Source organism: Taudactylus pleione, unplaced genomic scaffold (genome assembly GCF_031769625.1).
Source record: "Taudactylus pleione unplaced genomic scaffold, aTauple2 ptg000374l, whole genome shotgun sequence".
NCBI lineage: Eukaryota > Metazoa > Chordata > Amphibia > Anura > Myobatrachidae > Taudactylus > Taudactylus pleione.
The window spans coordinates 760,964-779,393 of record NW_028284775.1 but is presented as its reverse complement, the minus strand read 5'-3'; the positions used below and the strand labels follow the sequence as shown (position 1 = coordinate 779,393).

The 18,430-nt window shown below is 43.2% G+C and overlaps 1 protein-coding gene across 3 annotated transcripts in view; it reads left to right on the top strand.

The window, feature by feature from the left end:
* NDP (norrin cystine knot growth factor NDP) overlaps positions 1 to 18,430 on the top strand; it is a 148,985-nt gene that overhangs the window by 84,926 nt on the left and 45,629 nt on the right. For all 3 annotated transcript variants that reach the window (XM_088444914.1, XM_088444913.1, XM_088444915.1), the window contains exon 3: positions 17,120 to 17,470. In XM_088444914.1, the coding sequence (XP_088301040.1) occupies positions 17,297 to 17,470 (174 nt within the window). In that variant the 5' untranslated portion in view covers positions 17,120 to 17,296. The remainder of the gene's footprint in view (positions 1 to 17,119; positions 17,471 to 18,430) is intronic.

Below are 18,430 nucleotides of genomic sequence, written 5' to 3'. Positions count from 1 at the left end.
GGGAGGGGTAATGACGAACTCCGGGGAGGGGGTAATTGGAAGAGGGGTGGGTGGAGGAGAGGGGGAAGTGGGACGGAGGGGAAGGAGGCCCGACAGTTCCGGGAGAGGGTCTTGGAAGGCTGGGGAGGAGTGGGGTATAGGGGAAATATTTGGGGTGGAGTGTTGGCTGGGGGTTGGGAATAGTGGGCGGGAACGCCGTCTGGCCGGACGGTGACGGCGTAGTCTTGGCTGTCCACCTAAAATATGTCAAACAAATTGAGGTTAGTTTCTGGCCAAATCCGGGGCCCAAAAAAAAACAAAAAACCCACCCACAAAAAACATGCAAATAGGAGTAGAATGAAAAAAACAGAAATAGAGGGAAAACATGGCCATGCAGATATGAGGACAAATAATAAATAGGACAGACAGGAAAACATGCACACGCAGTTTGCCCCACAAACACAAACATGAAAACCACAATACATAACACTTACTTTCCTGTATCTGCATGCGAAAGCATGCCAGCAAGCGGGGCGTTCGCCGTTGCAGGTCTGACCACCTGCGCTCCAGCTGCCCGATGTTGCGGCGTGAACCGAAGGACCGCAGGCGGGCCCGTGCCTCCGCATACGCGGAGCGCTTCTGCCGGTTGGTGATGGGTGGAGGCTGGCTGGTGATACGGCGATCCATCACCTCCGTAAGCACCAGCAGCTCGCGCCTGGTTAATGCGGAGGCTCTCATGATGGCAATGGTGTTTTTCATACAAAACAGTTTTGATAAAGTGTGCAAAAAATTTCTGATTGGCTAATGTATTTTGGAAATTAACAGGAGCAATTTTATTGGTTAGTGTATGAGTCATGTGTTCAACAGGGCCAGAAATCTCTGGAGAGTTATGATAGGCTTGATGCAGTGACATGCGTAAGCAAATTTAAATACAGAAATGAACCCCGGGAAATATGCGGGTATCCACAGCAATAGAACAATTGTTTAATTGTGGTTCACATGTTTTTTGAACAATAAAAGCGAATGTTCCACCCGTACGTATTCTGCGGGTAAACACAAAAACGGACAAGAGTAAAGTTTCTTGCATTGTGTTGAAAAAAAAAAAATAATTAAGCTAATTGATACATTGATTGGCATGATACGATTGATGGAGGTAGGCAGAATAAAGGAGCAGGTAATCGACATCTAACAAGGCCACTTCCGGTTTATACTTGTGCGTGCGTTCCCTTCAAGCCATTTCGGGGATGTACGCTCGCTATTTCGCACGCTCGTTAGTTAGAGGAGGGGTCGCCTGAGTTTAGGGAGGAATTTTGGATGCGAACGAAAATACGAGCGAGTCATTGAATTTAAATAATTTTGTACGTACGCCTAACGAACGTGCGCCCGCTTGCGAGTGGGTCTGAATGAGGGCCAAGGTTAACAAGAGCAAACATTTTAAATAGAATAGTCATAAACCAAAACAGTATAAACTTTTATTCCCAAACAACAAAAATATGTTAAAATGTCTCTCAGAATACACCTTTGGACATAAAAGCGTCAACATCTGCCATGTATACTTAATAATCTCTGCTAAAGAACAAGGAATAACTGCTTGTATTAATAAGTCATACAAACCTAAAGGAGTGCATCCACTACCCGACTATGGAAAGACAGTACGATTACGACATCGTAATTGTGCAGTCGTTCCCGATCCCCTGTAGTGCCTACATTGAACGATATGTCGTTCAGTGTAGGCACCCTCCCTCATCCCTGAAAATGGTCAATCTGTCATTATCGGCAGATTGACCGGCATGTTCAGGCAATGATTGATGTCGGAAAAGACCAGCGAGAGCGCGCATCGCTGGTCGTTTCCGACATTATAGTGCACGATTAATGAGCAATTGAATGATAACGATGTCGCCTAATGGATACGGAGCTTAAGTCTTATTAACAGCTGCCACACTAATTCTGTTATTCCAAGATGACCAAATGACTTCTTAAATGGGTTGGACTACCACCTGCCGATTGCATTATTTGGGACATTGGTTGGGCGAGACTGAAGCAGAAAGTGTTCCTCTCCAAAGAGAACAGCACGTGACTCTGATGTACCCGACATACGTGACAATATAGGCAACACAGATGAACTGTCAACTAGTGCTAAACTCTGTGAAGATAAACATGTGGCATGAATCAATGTTTTTTTCTCATGTATATGCAATTGGTAATGTCCTGTACAAGGAATCTGCAAACGAAATACTGAATTTTGGCAGCAGCAGAGCTGGATTAACAACAGGCAGGGGTGCCGTGAGGGGGGGTGACAGGTACTAATTTCCCGGGCTTGTTTGAGGGGCCTTGCGGGGGCCCAGGTCAGCCATCCTCCCTCCGTAACACTCATTACTTGTCAGCGGCAGCAGCCTTTCTTCCCACAGTGGGGTAGGTGACACCCAGTGCTACAAGCAAACCCCCTTTGTGCGCCTTAGGGGGTGTGGACTCACTTGTAAGGGACATGGCCTCTCAGCGCACTCTGTTTCATCTCTTTGGGTACGTGCCCAGCACTCCCAGAGACCCCAGAGAGTCTCCCCACACAGCCAGCTACTTTTCAGTGATCGGGAGCCGGGCTGTGCACGCTAATGTCAAAAAAACGTGATTTCCTTCAGAAAAAGCAGTTTGAGCCTTTTATTGAATTGCAAATGCAATTCGTGGTGCAAGTTCGCAGTGAGAATGGCTCACTTGACGCAACGCACACCTAACTGAATTGACCCCTAAGTGTTCCAAGACCAACCCAAACCACACTATTCAACAGAATTAATTGACCTACTCATAAACTATTATTCCTATAAAATGCAGATCCACAATTACAGTGTGGATTGGCTTTCTATAGATCGATTGAGAGAAAGGGAAACTTGAAGACTCTACAGACAGAAATTTGCACATATGTGAAATGGCCTTTTCCATTGCAAAACTTGTTTTGCACAAACTTTTTCCAAAACTTTGCTCATCTGTTTCTGTATGTACTCGAGTACTATACAGGGCACTTCAGTTGAGATTTATTTTTGTAATATTGATTAAAAAGATATGTAGTGTCAAAGTGTGAAGGTCTAGTAATTCTACAGCACTACATAATATGTTGACACTATGTAAATAAAGAATAATAATAATATCAACAGTAAGTATGCAGGATTACCTTTGCTCAAACACTTTGTATTAACAAAGTACATTACAAATATACAGAAACAATTATCTCCATAACTGCATATCTGGTTACCAGTGACTTTGTAGAGTTTTTATCTTTTTGTGGGGTTAAACTTATACATTCAGTGGTGGCAGTGGCCCTTTAGCAGTATTTACACAGTGGTATTTGTGAGGGAGGTAGTTGAAATCTGGACAGCCGGGATGCAGGCGCTCACAATGCCAGCACCGGAATCACGACACCAGTCAGAATACCGGCAACAGCATCCCGACCACCGGCATCCCAATGGTATGTAGTGGGGTTAGGGTTAGGCACTAGGGGCGAAGAGTTAGGTTTAGTAGGCACTAGGGGGGGAGGATTAGGTTTAGGCACTTGGTCGGGAAGTTAGGTTTAGGGCGTGGAGAGGTAGGGGTAGGATACTTACCGACAGGTGTCGTTATCCTAACCCTGATGGGATGCTGGAGTCAGGATTCTGACTGACAGGATTCCGAGCGCCTGCATCCCGTACCAAACCCATTTGTGATACCCCCGCTGTATCATACAGTCTCCTGTGCAGTGAGACACTAAGGGGTAAGTTTTCACATGCGCAGTAGCTTACTTAGGTCTGAGGTTGCGCTGTGACATCAACTCACCTCTGTCTCAGATACAGAGTCCCAGACCCAGCACAAGAGGGAGAGACAGCTCGGAGTTCACTCCCCTCTTAACAATATATTATAGTTTATCTGTTTAGACACTAGCTAGTACTAAGATGAAAGAAGAGTTGCACAACTATTGTGGCTGTGAAAGGCTTCATGGATACATAAACACTTCCACATTCTACATTTGTACTAAGCCAAGGTAAACTAAATAAGAATTTCACGCAGCTAGTATAATTTGCCCAAACAATGCTTTACAATTTATTTTCCTTTCTCTTCATATATCTAAAACCTTAGCTAAGTAAACTCCTTAGTTCATAATAGAATCAATTTCCTTTATTTACCTGTGCTTAAAGAGATTTCATGAAAACTAAAGTACAATACAATGGATTGATGATAACGCCAGCATGCTGCTTTTGATGCACATCCCAGTTAAGGGTGTAAGGCCAAAATTCCAGCTCATATACAGCTATTTAAATCGTATTAGAGATAATCAATACAAGCTCTGAATTCTGGCAATAGGAGATCTGCAGTGTCCTTAGAGAACACATACAAGTAGATCAAGGAGTGATTGATAACCTCCTACTTGCATATATCAGCAAGCGACACTCCTTATGCTATGTAATGGTTCAATGCCAGCAAAAATAGGAAATGTCAATAAAATTGTAAACTACCGCAATCAATGGTGCTACAACAAAGCCAGTAATAATTTAACATGGTACTTTAGTAGGGATGAGTGAAATTGTGACAAAGGAGAATTACGAAAACTTCTGAAATTAAATGTTGTGTTGTTGACTATAGCATCCATTTGATTGGTTGCTCTAGGCAACACTAAACCATTTCTACCCCAAAACATCAAGTGAATTTAATTTTTATATGCTGTTTTGCAAAGTCATAGCTGCAGAACTGTGGGCCTGATTCAGAGGCGATCGCAAAAAGCTATCGCTCGCTCTGAATCATGGCGGGCGTTGTTTTTTTTAGTTGCGGCCTCCTGGCCGCTCGCATAGCTGTGGGTGACCACCCACAGCTATTGCGAGCGGCCAGGATGATGGTCGCAATGGTCAAGACCATCGCGACCGTCGGGCTTGCGACGAGACCCTTGTGGTATGGTCTCGTTCCCGCAAGCCCCAGTGAGCTTTCGGCTCTAATAGAGCCGGAAGCTCACCCACTGACATCACTGGTGATGTCAGTGGGGCCGCCCACAAACGGCAGGCGTTCGCTTGGGAACGCCTCCGTTTGTGAAGCCACCTCCCCGGCCACGCCTACAAAACGGGGCGAGCTGTCGATCAACATCAACAGCCACCCCTTTTGTAGTGAGTCCCGGAGCGAGTGCTTTTTGCGCTTGCTCCGGGGCTCGCGCAGTGTGCATGCCACGCGAGCGCACTGGGCCACCATCGACCCGCTTGCGTGCGCAATGCGCTTGCGAGCGGGTCTAAATTAGGCCCTATGTGCACAGAAAGAATGAGTATATTCGCCAGTATATAGAGTTGTATGCATCTTGCGGTGCACCCGCTCCCTATGTGTAAGCTTTGCTTGTTAGTAGTCATAGACAGTGCACACTGGCACCTACTCTATACAAGGTGCAAAACTGCTATGCTCAGTGATGGCGTGACCTGCAGTTCCATCTACACATCCTCACTGAACTTCACCCAATTACTCCCCATTTATTCATCTTCAATGTAGACATGCTTGAAATGCATACAGCTCTGCACCCACCCATACCTATGTGCACACAGTAGTTGGTTTTGTTGCAGACATAGTGCCTGATTCATCATGGAATGCTATTGCGATCGCAGCTGCATAATCGCACGCAGGTCTGCTGCAAAAATATGGTAATGATTGCAATCGCAATGCCGTCGCATTGCCAGCATAGAGACGCCCTCTGCCTCCCACTACCGCTATCTCACATCCATAATACCTTGCAAATGTCCCTACACATCGGCCCCTCACGCAGAATTACAGCATCCCTGACCTTACTTAGAAATGTCTAACTTTGTTGCACGCAGTGAGTACTCAAGCTGTGTATGCAATTGCAATGGCTAATTTATGCACGCCACGCAGCGGCGTCCAAATGGTCAGACACGCCTGCGTTTCTCCGACCACCCCCCGTCACCACCCCCAAATGTTCACTGTCTGTCAATCACTCTGCGGTGGCTCTGCGTGATCTCCGTGACTGCAGTGGAGATTTCGCGCACGCACCCTGCAATGCATGTGCAGTACTTAACAATCGGCCAACGGCGAGCGCTGTTGCAGTTGTGATCCTTAATGAATCAGGCCCATAGTGCAAAAACACGCAAGGTACCCTCATCAAACCGGCATTCATTCAGTTCTGAATTAGTCCCATAGCCTTCGAGCTCTGCAGAAAGCCATTTATTACTGTATCTGTAAATTTGCATTTCATCAATTACATATTCTAAGAATAGAGCTGGGATGACAACAATCAGTTCATTCTGCTGTGTAAAGCACTGTAAAATTGCAACTACTGGCCTCATTGAATTAGCTGCGAAGATCGGCGAAAAACGCAATGTTTTCACCTCATTCGCGTCTTTTGAGGCTACGTTTTCACCTGCATACTCAATGCGCGCACCATTCAAATGTAAAACACGAAAACGCATATTGGCAGAACTGGCGAAAAGATGTTTTTTTAGGGGGGGAAATCAGTCTGTACCCCCAATAAAGCCTAACTCAAACGGTGAATCAATATAGAAGTGTATTAATAACCCTAAAAAAAAGTAATTAGGGTAATTAAACTGAGTCAAAGGGCTGTTATATGCACATTTGCATAAGTGGGGAAAACTGATGGAAAGCTTTTTTTTTTTTTTTAAATAATTGCTGCAGTTAGATTAGGGGTACATTAAAATGGGTACTAGTATATTTTTATGTCTATAAAGTGCAGATTTAAAAATACACCTGCTGCAGCCACCTGCAATCCTAGTACTTTAGACCCATTTTCTAACACTTTTTACAGTTTCGCCCCAAAAATTAAGTCTTTTTTTGGGGTGAATTAAGATTATTATTTTTTTTTTTGCATAATTAGTCATTAGGAGGATGTCCAAAGGGTTCTGAACCAAATCCCAACATTTTTACCCCCACTTCTTTTCTCCTGCCTTTTGGTGGAGAAACTTTTTTGCCTGTTTTTGCCTATGGAGTTTTAGCGCAACATCCTGGAATTGAATAGGGCGAAACTTCGGAAACAGACAAAAAACTCGCATCGACAAAAACTTTTCGCCGATAGCGACTTTTTGCTCATAATTGAATTCGGCCCTAATTAAATGAATTTTTTGCTTTTAAAATCACACAGCATGGTTACCAATTGCTGGTCAGTGAATTACCTAGCAAACAGACAAACTTAGTTGCATTTTGATTCCAGGTAAGGCAGGGTCGAACTGACCCACATGGGTACAGAGGAAATATTCAGAGGACCCCACTGTCTGAGGATCCCACCCCTTCCTCTTATGTCAGGTTCCAGCCCATGCACTCAAATTATACATTGTTACTCTATTAGAGGGTCAATTACCTGGTAGAGCAGGAACATGGATGAACATGATTGCATGGTTCACTTCTATAAAAACTACAAATAGATTTGCCCTCCTGCCAATCAAAATAAATGGTTGGGTTAACAGATCGAAAGTTTTATTTTGTAAATATAACATGTAAAATATAGTATATTGCAAACTAAAAATGTAGTTGTAAAAAAGTAACCAACTTAGATAATTTAACTTGCTTGAGCATAGCAGGGTTCTATAGAGTTCACCAGCCAGTCAGTGTATGCTGCAAATGGATAACGATGCAGGGATGCTGGAACAGCTTCTATATACAAGTATTAACTACAGTAGGTCTTTCATAGAAGCTAAGTTGGAGACTTCTGTCTCCCACCATGTCCATTTACAAAGTACTAAGTAAAGGTGGCTGCAGTCACATGTGAAGGAACACATCAGGATGGAGGTCAGACTTCCCTGCAGACTCTGGATCCTAGTGTCCAGCATTTATGCACATGCTACAAGCTTACAAGTTATACAAACTTTTAATCTCAGCTTTTATGTAGCAACCTGTAAAATAAATTGGTATAGACAAAAAAAAAGGCATGAAAACATGGTATGCAGTCAGGATGCTAGCGGACGGGATGCCGGACATCAATATACTGACGCCCGTCAGAATACCGATGTCGGCATCCCGAAGGGACTTAAACTCCTCCTCTCCCTCCCAGATTGACAGGCAAATGGCACTCCCCTCTTGCCTTCTTAAGCGAGTTACTCACAACTGCTCTGTTTGATCAATCACATGCGTTTCTGATGCACCAGGAGAGAAATGCACTCAATTCAATGAAGCAGGTAAGACACACATTTTCTATCCTCAAATGCATGACTTCCCTGATCTTAACAGCTAAACAGCCCTGGTTCCTCTGTAGCACACTGCTTCTATTGCTACATATCCTAGGCAATGTAGACCTCGTGAGGAGCACAAATTTCTGGTACAGGGCATCTGCATTTTTGGGTAAGATCCCAGGCCTATGAAAAGGTTGTAGCGCCAGGAACCACCTGGTAACTTTGGCGTCCACCTCCCATTTTCTCTGCATCCATTGTAAACGGGCATGGTTCCCAGCAAATAGTACTGAAGTGCCTCTATGGCCCACCTTATGGCCAGGCACTCTTTTCTATTGTAGCGTATTTCTGTTCCCTCTGCAACAGTTTCCTGCTTAAGTACAATACTGGGTACTCTACCCCCTCACTTTCCTGGGACAGGGCTGCACCTAAGCCAACATCATAGGCGTCTGTCTGGAGGAAGAATCTGTGAGCAAAATCGGGTGCCTGCAGGACCAAAGAGGTACAAAGAGTCAAACGAAGGTCTGTCCACGCTGTTTCAGCAAGGCTCTTCCACTCCAGCTGATCAAGACAGTGTTTTTTATAACAAGTCCTTTATTGGAGCCACTCTAGTTGCAAAGTAACTGATAAACTGCCTATAGTAAATCTACTAATCCTAGGAATGCTTTGACCAATTGATAATGGCTCCAACCTTTCCTATCTGAGATTGCACCTGACCCTGTCCAACTATGTAACCCAAATGCTTACCTTCTCTTAGGGCCACTGCACATTTCTCTGGGTTAGCTGTGACACCTGTGGCACTCAATGAGGCCAAAACCGCCTCAACCTTAGGAAGATGTGATTCTCTGGGCACCCTGTTTACCTCTGTCATCACCTTAAAGGCTCTTCCAGAGTAGCATCACTGTCCTGTGCAAAGTCATTTAGTGGAAATAGTCTCAGCACTGGTGACCAATCCCTGCGTTCATTGGGCCCCGAGATGGGCTCACCTGTGGGTTCCCCCAAGAGAGCTGTGAATGGTCGGACTGTGTCTTTCAACCAGTGCGACTTCCATGTCAACTTGCCAGTGATCATTGGACCAGCTTCCTGCAACGGCAACTCCGTTGTTCCGAGGTGTAGATCTTGTTCTCCCTTGGGCATATTCTTTGTTTGGTCAGACTTGCTCTAGGTTCCCCTCCTGGAATAACGGAAAGTTATGTCCCAAGATGAGTGGATTCAGCAGCTTAGGAGCCATCACAGTCCACACGGTCTGGCCCCTAAGGGTGACTGGGAGTAGGGTCCTCTTGTATTCCTTAGATGTCCCATGAAAGCACAGGTCCTTCACTTTTGGCAAATGAGGTGCTGGCTCCGCTGGGATCAATGAACCCAAAACAAATGTAAGTTCACTATCAGATGTCAGTGGGGCCAGGACCAGATTCTTGTTAATGTTACCCAAAACATCCCACTGCCCTTCTGGTACACTCATGGTACAGTAATTTTGGTGCAGTCCATAGACTCCTGCAATGTTGGGCATTCCGTCCGTATGTGTCCGGGTTCTCCACATTCAAAACATGTTAATTTAGCTAGCTCAGTTTCACGTCTTTATCCACAGGGTTTTTCACTGTCATGATCATACCCGGGCAGTTCCTGGATAACCCCGGTTTTTGTCTTTGTATAGGTTTTGGCACAAGCCAGGGGGCTTGGCCATTTGTTGCAATGCCCCAATTCTCTCCACCAGCGTGGTGAGTTCTTCGGGGGCCTGCATCACTTTTGCTCTGTGGTCAGACTCCGGTCCAAAGTCCGGACGCAGTGGACAATTGCCAGCAGCACCACCCTCCGATGGAGTGAATTTTCCTTCAGTTTCAACTACTTCCTCAGTATTTTGATTAAGGCAACCAAGTGAGTTCTGACCAGGGTTTCTTTGAAGAAACGCCAATCATGGAAGCGCTGCGCTCAGCCTGGCCTGGAAACACCTACACAAGCCAGTACCTCAATTTTTAAGGCCTCCCTCTCCTTTAGATCCATATAAACCCTCTGGGCCTCAATGGACAAGTATGGTGCCAGCTTCTCCACCCAGATGTCCGGTGGCCATTTCGCCCTATTTGCCTTTCTCTCCCAGGTGATGAGGTAGGCTTCTATGACATCGTCAGCTGACATTTTCTGAAGCGTGGGCTCCTCTTTAAGTTCTGGCTGTTGCTGGCACTGCAGTAGCAGCCGTTTATACCGCAATTCTTGCTTGCTACTCGCTCACAACATCTTCAGTATTTCCTCCATTTTAACTTCTTTGTGGGTTGGAAAGTGGAAACTATCTTCCTTTTGCATCCCAGCCGCTCTGAGAGCAGTGGCTGACCCCTACCAGCGTCTGCACTTAGCGCCGTTATGCTATTTTAATTGCGAGTGGCTCCACCATCTATCCCTCACCCGCGTTTGGCACCGGTTGGAGGCTGTGGGCTGGCTTGTCTTTTGTCCTAGCTTTCTAGCTAGACATATAGGACTCAAGTTGACTGTATCTCCAATTGAATCATTTGCCCTAGAGCCTCCCCTCCCCCACCTCCTGTTGGATTTGTACTGGGTTCTCTCTGCTCAGATGATATTACTATATTCAGTAATTGCTGTTGAATTTTGTATACTATGATGAATGGTCTTGAGAAAGGTTCAGATTGGGATGCATGAGAGTGCGGGACTATTTTGGGGATATATATATATATATATATGTGTATATATTGGAACAAGTCCCGGACTCACATCTGTAATAATCACAACATTGGGGTGCATTCCAGCCAATTCGGTCCCATCCTGGGGCATTCGGTAAAATATAGTTATCCAGAAGGACGCACTCACCAAGGAGACATTCAAGGTAGTTTATTCCAGCATCAAGGTAATATGAAAGTAATAGGTTCTAGCAGCAGCATACAATTAGCAGCGACGTTTCGGTCCAGTCAGGACCATTATCAAGCCAGCAGCATAACACAACAACCTTTAGATATTTCAATAGCACAACCTCAGCCCATAGGTCTGACTTACCTTACCACGGGGATACCAATTTATAGCATCAACAATCAAACCTAGCGCGCGCTCCATCACCGCGTGCGCTCCACCGCTTGGAACGCACAACCCAGAAGTGACGTCACTTCCTCCCGGCCGCGTCGCATCATACTCATCCAGATTGCGTTCCACCCCGTGGAATGCATATTGGGGCCACAACCCAGCATCCTTATCCAGCCTGCGTGCCAACATGTGGAACGCAAAGCGGGACCACTACCTAGCCATTATATAAAAAACACATCGAACGGATAGACTAGTATATTTTAAAGCCACTCATAAGAGTCAATCACTCCAAAAGATATACATCTATACATAATAATACATATAATTGTAGTGCATATAATTTGGAATCCCCTTAGTTTACAAACAATTAACATACCACATAACACAAATATTACAAATACTCTTATATTTACCCTATAATCCCTATATCCCATCAGGAATTTTTTTGTTTTTATATAATATCTAAATATAATTTTTGAATTTTTAAAAAAAAAATTCACCTTTTACATTTTATCACACAGGGTCATAGAACATATCACAAAAAACTTATCACAAATAAATGTAGCAAAAAAATCACTTATTAAAAATAGTTTTTACTGGAGGAGGTAATGAAGGAGGCGATGTAGATCTTAATTCATTGCCATAACGAATATAGCAAATATCAATTCATTGATCCGCGTCTAGAGGAATACTCGCAAAGTGTTATATTCATTTAGTCCTCTTGGTGAAATAGTATTCAATTTAAATATCCTCCAAGCCTCTAATCTTCTCAGTGTCAATTCACGGTCACCACCACGCCAGCAGTCACTGGACAGTGAAATCATGACACCAGGTCATGACGTCACGGCACATCCGAAATATTACGGTTTTATTTATTTTGTCATTGATGTTATAGGTCATTTTATTTTTGTTATGGCGCTCCTGTACGATCAAGACTCAATATGGGGCCTCCGCTTAGGGATGGTATGCTATACAGTATACTAGGGATGTCCACCGATCATCGATGGTTTGCAAACCGATGTCAATGAAACATCGGTGACTGTGGTCTCAAACGATCAATGGTTTCTATTTATGGTTGAATCCATCGGCCATCGATGGTACAGCCGTCAATGGCCATCATTACAGTATACCATAAGAATTGCTATTTCTATCGAATACGATGTTTAAAAAAAAAATTTGTTTTATAAAATCGTGTTGGATAAGTTTTAAAAAGATGTTCTTGACCTAATTCAGTCATAAAAAAGACAATTTCTGAGCTTTTTTTTTTTTAAAAAATAGTTAACTGGTTAAGAGGAATATAAACTGCATACAGAATTATCTGTTTACAATGTTGGTGCACATGCTAAGTTCCAAAATGTGTATTTTGCTAAGAAATAAAATGGAAGAACATCCAAGTCCTCATCAGGCCTTTTATTCTACGTTTATTGAACTGTGTTAATAGTTGGCTTAGGGTCTGATTTAGTACTGATCACAATTCCGAATGCAGCTGCGAATTTGCATGTAACGCAGCTGCGAAAATATGCTAATACTTGCCAAAGCTCAGCAGGCATAAAGATGCTCACTTCTGCTTTCTCATATACATCCAGTGTCACTCTTCTACATAAACATCGGTACCATCGACGTACATCGGCCAGTCATGAAGCATGTACAACAGGTCTGACCAGCTGCAGACACTACAAGTCTCTCTGCGTGTGGAGAGCTCTCATGTTGCGTAGGCAATCGCAGTGGCTAATTTATGCACGCCCAGGTAACGGTGTTCAAACAGACATGCCTGCTTCTTCCGACCACCCCCTCACCACCATCCCCAAACACTGACATCCTGTCACTTACTTTGTGATGGATTCCTGTGTGTGTCCGTAGTGGCATTGCGATCCTTGTGCACGTGCAGTGTGGCTTATACGCAGGCGCGATGGCAAACAATCACTCGATCTGCGTCCATAGTTGCACTTGCGATCAGTACTGAATCAGGCTATTAGTCCATTCAGCAATTGGCAGTAAACTGCTGAGCAAAATATCTAAACTGTTCTTTGGGATTTTCACCTCATTCTGCACTTGGATGAAGATCTCCGTATGTTTCTCTGGTGGGTTTTGGTGGTAAGTTTTCCACGTGGAACTGCCACATCATTGAATTCACCTATATTTTTATTGCATACAAACTTTTACAGTAATTTATCCCATCCACACCACAGAGCAGAATTAATGGATATACATAGTGGACCTCATTCAGAGGCGGTCGCTAGGGCACGGTCGATCGCAATGAGCGATTTTTTTTGTCATGTGCGAATGCGTGTAGTCGGCATTGCGCGTGCGCAAGCCAGTTCTTGCGAGCTAAATGGAGTCTGTCGTCAGTCACTACTTGGTCGTAGCTCTGATTGACACAGAGTTCCGTTTGTGGGTGGTAACAGGGGAAGGTGCATGTGAACGGGGCGTGGCGCTGCGAACGAAGGCGTGTCTGTCGTAAAAAGAGAGATTTCAAGGAGTGCATAAATTACTGAGCGGGTCATCGCACACGTCACACCGCAGCCTTTAAGATGCTACTTCTCGTAGTGCTTGAGTTTGCCCAGGGTCTACCTCAAACACTGCGACTGCAGGAGATGGTTTCTGCCTCTGCCGATGTCTGGAGTCAATTAACAAAGTAACAGGTGTTTGTCATTGCAATGTATAGTAGCAAAGTGGTTGCGTTAATTGGCTTTTTTTTCTTTTTAAAAGGACATTACATTTGGTTGGTCTGGGTATGTGATATTTATATTACATTTGTTTGCAAAACCATTTAAAATACATTTAATAATCATAATTCCCTTTTTTTGGTTCCAATGCTAAATACATGTGTTGGTAGATTTTTTTTTTTATATTTGTTTAGGTTTGTGGTACTGCACATCCCAGCATGCTTTGTTTTTTGATAATAAAGCCCATAGCCATATTTCTTAAACCAAACATCAAAAAACACATGCAAAATTTACATTAGAAGAATAGACAAAAAAAACAAAGCAATTGCACGCTGCTTGCATCCGCATCGAAATAGGCAAAAGAACCATCGAAAGTGCAGATGTGGAAACCACAATGGTCACATAGCTTGGCACCAGCGACCGACAAATTTCTGCGACTGTAGTCCTCGCTCACCCCTTTACGAGACTCAGGAGGTGTGTTTTCATTGTGATGGGAGTTTCCTCGCCTACGATGTGCGCTGCGATTTTGCACATGATTTGCATTTTCACGCTCTCTTATGATACGATCGATCGCGCCCTAGCGACCGCCTCTGAATGAGGGCAGTGTACCAGCAGCCCTATTTACATTCAAACGCAGAGCAGAATGGCAAAGCAAGGGAGGGGCACCAAAAATAGCACTGCGGGCAGTCTGAGCCACTGTGATGCGACCTGTTCCACTACACACTTCAATGTGTACAAAATCCATTCAGTCATCTCTAGCATTAGTGTATCTCTCTATATTGCTTTCAGTGTTCACTTGCTCTATTTCCCTATCTCTGTGGAATATGTTGGCACTTTATAAAATAAATATAATAATAATACAGTAATATGACATTATGACTTTCTGTGATTAATTACCTTGTGTGGGATTTGTACATCCTCAATTAATGTTTAAAAGTCTTGGGCAATGTTAAACATTTTGATTCATCTGTTTATAATTAGAATCTGACCTGTTAACATGTTAATTGTGAGGCTGTGCCAACGGGTAGGGACCATGTATTATTATTTCCCGTTCATTCCGGGCTAGTCTATGACTCAGTGTTTTGTGATAGTGCTTGTTTCATTCATATGCACACCCATATTGTTCTCTCAGATTTCAAGCACAGTTTTTGCCAAGTCATAATAAAAAACATTTTATGAGCTAGCAAAGCATATGGGGGATATTATAACAAATATTAATATGTCTTACAAAAGGTTTGGTTTTCAAGTGGATGTGTATGAGTTTAATGTTTTCCACAGTTGTTCAATCCTGTACACAGGCAATATATTTTCAAATATCCCTTACTCTGCAGTTCAGAGTTACACTTTGTTCCAAACAAATGCAGCTTTGTTTAGTTTTTTGTTTATATTAAAACAAATTGGCACAAAATGAAACCAGTATTAACATAATGATTAGAGATGAGTGAAAATACTTTTGGGGCAGCACAAACGGTGTAATGGTTAGCATTACAGCCCCACAGCACTGAGGTCATGGGTTTGCTTCACGCTATGTTGGAGTGGAGTGTGGAGTTTGTATATTCTCCCTGTGCTTGTGTGGGTTTCCTCTGGGTACTCTAGTTATTTCCCACACTCCAAAATATACTGGTAGGTTAATTGGCTCCCAACAAAACTTAACCCTAGTGTATATACAGTATGTGTGAGCATGTGGTAGGGAATATAGGAATATAACTCCTTTAGCGCTCGTTAAAGGGGTTATACCATCTTTCTGTATTTACTAAACAGCGGTCATCTTAGATAACCGCTGTTTGTACAGCATCGCTCTCGACTTTCTTTTAGATGGCATGAGCGATGCGGGCCCCATTGCTGGCAATGGAGACCCGACGGTGCCTTTCCGGCTTCAGCAAAGCCTTCCAAGCACTGCCGGGTCTCTGTGTCATGCACATGCGCAGACGGACCGTCGTGCATGCGCATAACACTGGAGGCCTGTCGCTGGCAGCGTTAGGCTGCCAGCAACCCAGCGGAGGACCTCGCCGGAGGGGTAAGTATTACTAAATACCAGTGGAATTTTCGTTTGTATCACAGTGAGACTAAACAAAAATTGCCGCTGGTATTTCATTCGTTTGTAAATGGAGCCCATTGAGTGTAAGCTCCACTGGGGGGCAGGGACTGATGTGAATGAACAAATATTCTCTGCAAAAGCGCTGTGGAAAATGTGCACGCTATATAAGCAACTGGTAATAAATAAACACTCCAAAAATTGAGGGTCTATGAAATATTACGGACAGCCTCCGAAAGGTAACATTCTTCATTGCTTTTGGTGCAATATAAAATCGTTGGTACGTCGTGACATGGGCTGCTGTCCCTTAAGTGATCACTATACTTCCCAATTAGAACCCAGCTCAGCTCCTGCGCATGAGCCTGTCTCGGTCAAGACTAAAAAGAAAAGTGATCGCTTACATTTAGTTGGGGATCGTCGCAATGCCTGAGCTGTGATTACCGAAGAGTGATTCAAAGGAAAAAAAATTATGATACAGCAGCCCAGACCTGTAACTGGGCGGCAGTGCACCCTGTGCTGCTGATGCCACCTCTTGGTCCCTTTACTGCCTACCTGGTGTTATAAAGCGACATTCCAGAGGGAGGATGGGTGGAGCCACCATCATTGGGTAACTACGGAACTGCTAGGAGCGTCCTGAGGAGTGGGATGATGGAGATGGGCGGCTTGCTGCGGTGGATCGGCATGGTGGTGTCCGCCCCCAGGGTATCTCATCGTGTGCTACGGCACCAGCCACACAACCCTACTTATGGCCCTAAGTCAAATCTAGGCCCCTGAGTGAGCTGAGTTTTGCGTCCAAAGAGAGGTCAATCTTCAAATTCCAAGTTTGCATCGCTGTTCCGTGGAATGTCACTCAGCACTGTAAAATCAGAATTCATGTTTTATGAATAGAGATGAGATAATAGTCAATTCCCTGAAAAGAAACATTCAACATTTTGTGGCCAAATGCGAAATGAGGCGAATATTTTAGAGAAAACTCTTGAATAATTTTGTTTTAGTTAATGGCCGCAGTGAAACAGGAGACCATTCTTGATGTTAATGTTCCTACACTAACATATAATAATAATACATGTCATTTAATAACTAGCATGTGTACAAACAAAAGCTAGTTTAGAAATAACTTGTTTTTTTTTTTTACTAAAAGCTTGAAATCATATCACACGGGTATACTTCTTTCTCCTGTAACATGTACGTGATATCTTGTTTATGGCAGTTTACAGCAATTTAGTTTAATGCTATTTTAAGAAATTTTATATTTTGATTGTTGACCTGTTCTTTCTTTAACATTATAGCAAAAGCAAGAATGGATTACCAGTTTGACATCCAATCGAGTCTCAGAGCCAATGGCAGCTTGGAAGATAATGCAAAAAATTGACATTATTCTGCAAAAAACACACACAGACTGTGCTCCTAGGTCCTATATTTTAAGGCCCTCATTTTTTCGCATCTGAGAAGAATTTTAGAGAACAATGGGAAACTATGTCCTAGTAGCATGGATTTCTGTATTTTCAATGGTGGCAATTTTAATTAATGCTGACAGTAAAAAGAGCAATACTTTCCTCACAGAATCAGACCCAGACCGATGTATGAGACATCATTATGTAGATTCTATTAATCATCCACAGCACAAGTGCACTGCAAAGGTATAGTATGGCCTATTCATTTTATTTTTGTTATTTTACTTTGCTGAACAAGTGACTTTTAATGCATGTATTTTACGGCATAAAGTATGTTTTATTATGTCAGTCTATTTCAAAGTTTTATATTGTAAAAGAACAAATTCCTAGTAAAATAACTTTACTTATATGTTATATATTGTTATTCTATCATGTTGGATGAACAGTTCTTAAAAACAAAGCGACAGTTTAATATCACCTGGTTTTACGGTAACTTGTGTTGGATCGCCTGAGAGGAAACATTGGCTGTGATGTGGCTGGTCCAAGGGGGCTCCTGTAGAACTGTAGGCACTCGAGGACACTATATGGTCTTTAAAAGTGTCCAATCTGATCAACGATCTATCGTGCATCCTTAACGATTTCCAGTATGTCGTGTATGATTTTGGCAGATCTTGCCTGCTGTAGGTAAGATCTGAAGATGCGATGTACGACCCGTGGGTACGCGCATCGGCATAGTTATCGTCAGTGGACACATGATTTGCACATATTTAGCACGATTTGTCGTTCCGATGTGTAGAAATCAGGTAAATCGTGCAAAATATTGTCTAGTGTGTACGCACCTTTAGTCTTCGCAAAAGTCACATTTCTGAGCAATTAAAATATATACACATGTTTTGCAATTTAAACAATTGGTTTTACTATTTCAAAAATGGAACAAGCACAATTGGAGAAATTACATAATAATAGTTAATAAAATGTAAGTACATAAGTAAAGTATTTGTACATTTACCCACATTGATTCTTTCATGACATGGAAGATCATGTGATATACTGTAGTTGTTCCTGGATTTTGCACCAGCTCTTGCATGCCAAGATGGCAACTATGCATACTAACTTGGGTCTTTGAGGATGTAGAGTATATAAGGTTCGGCTCAGTGACAGGATGAGCCACATAGGTATAAATAAATAGATACATTTCTGACAATT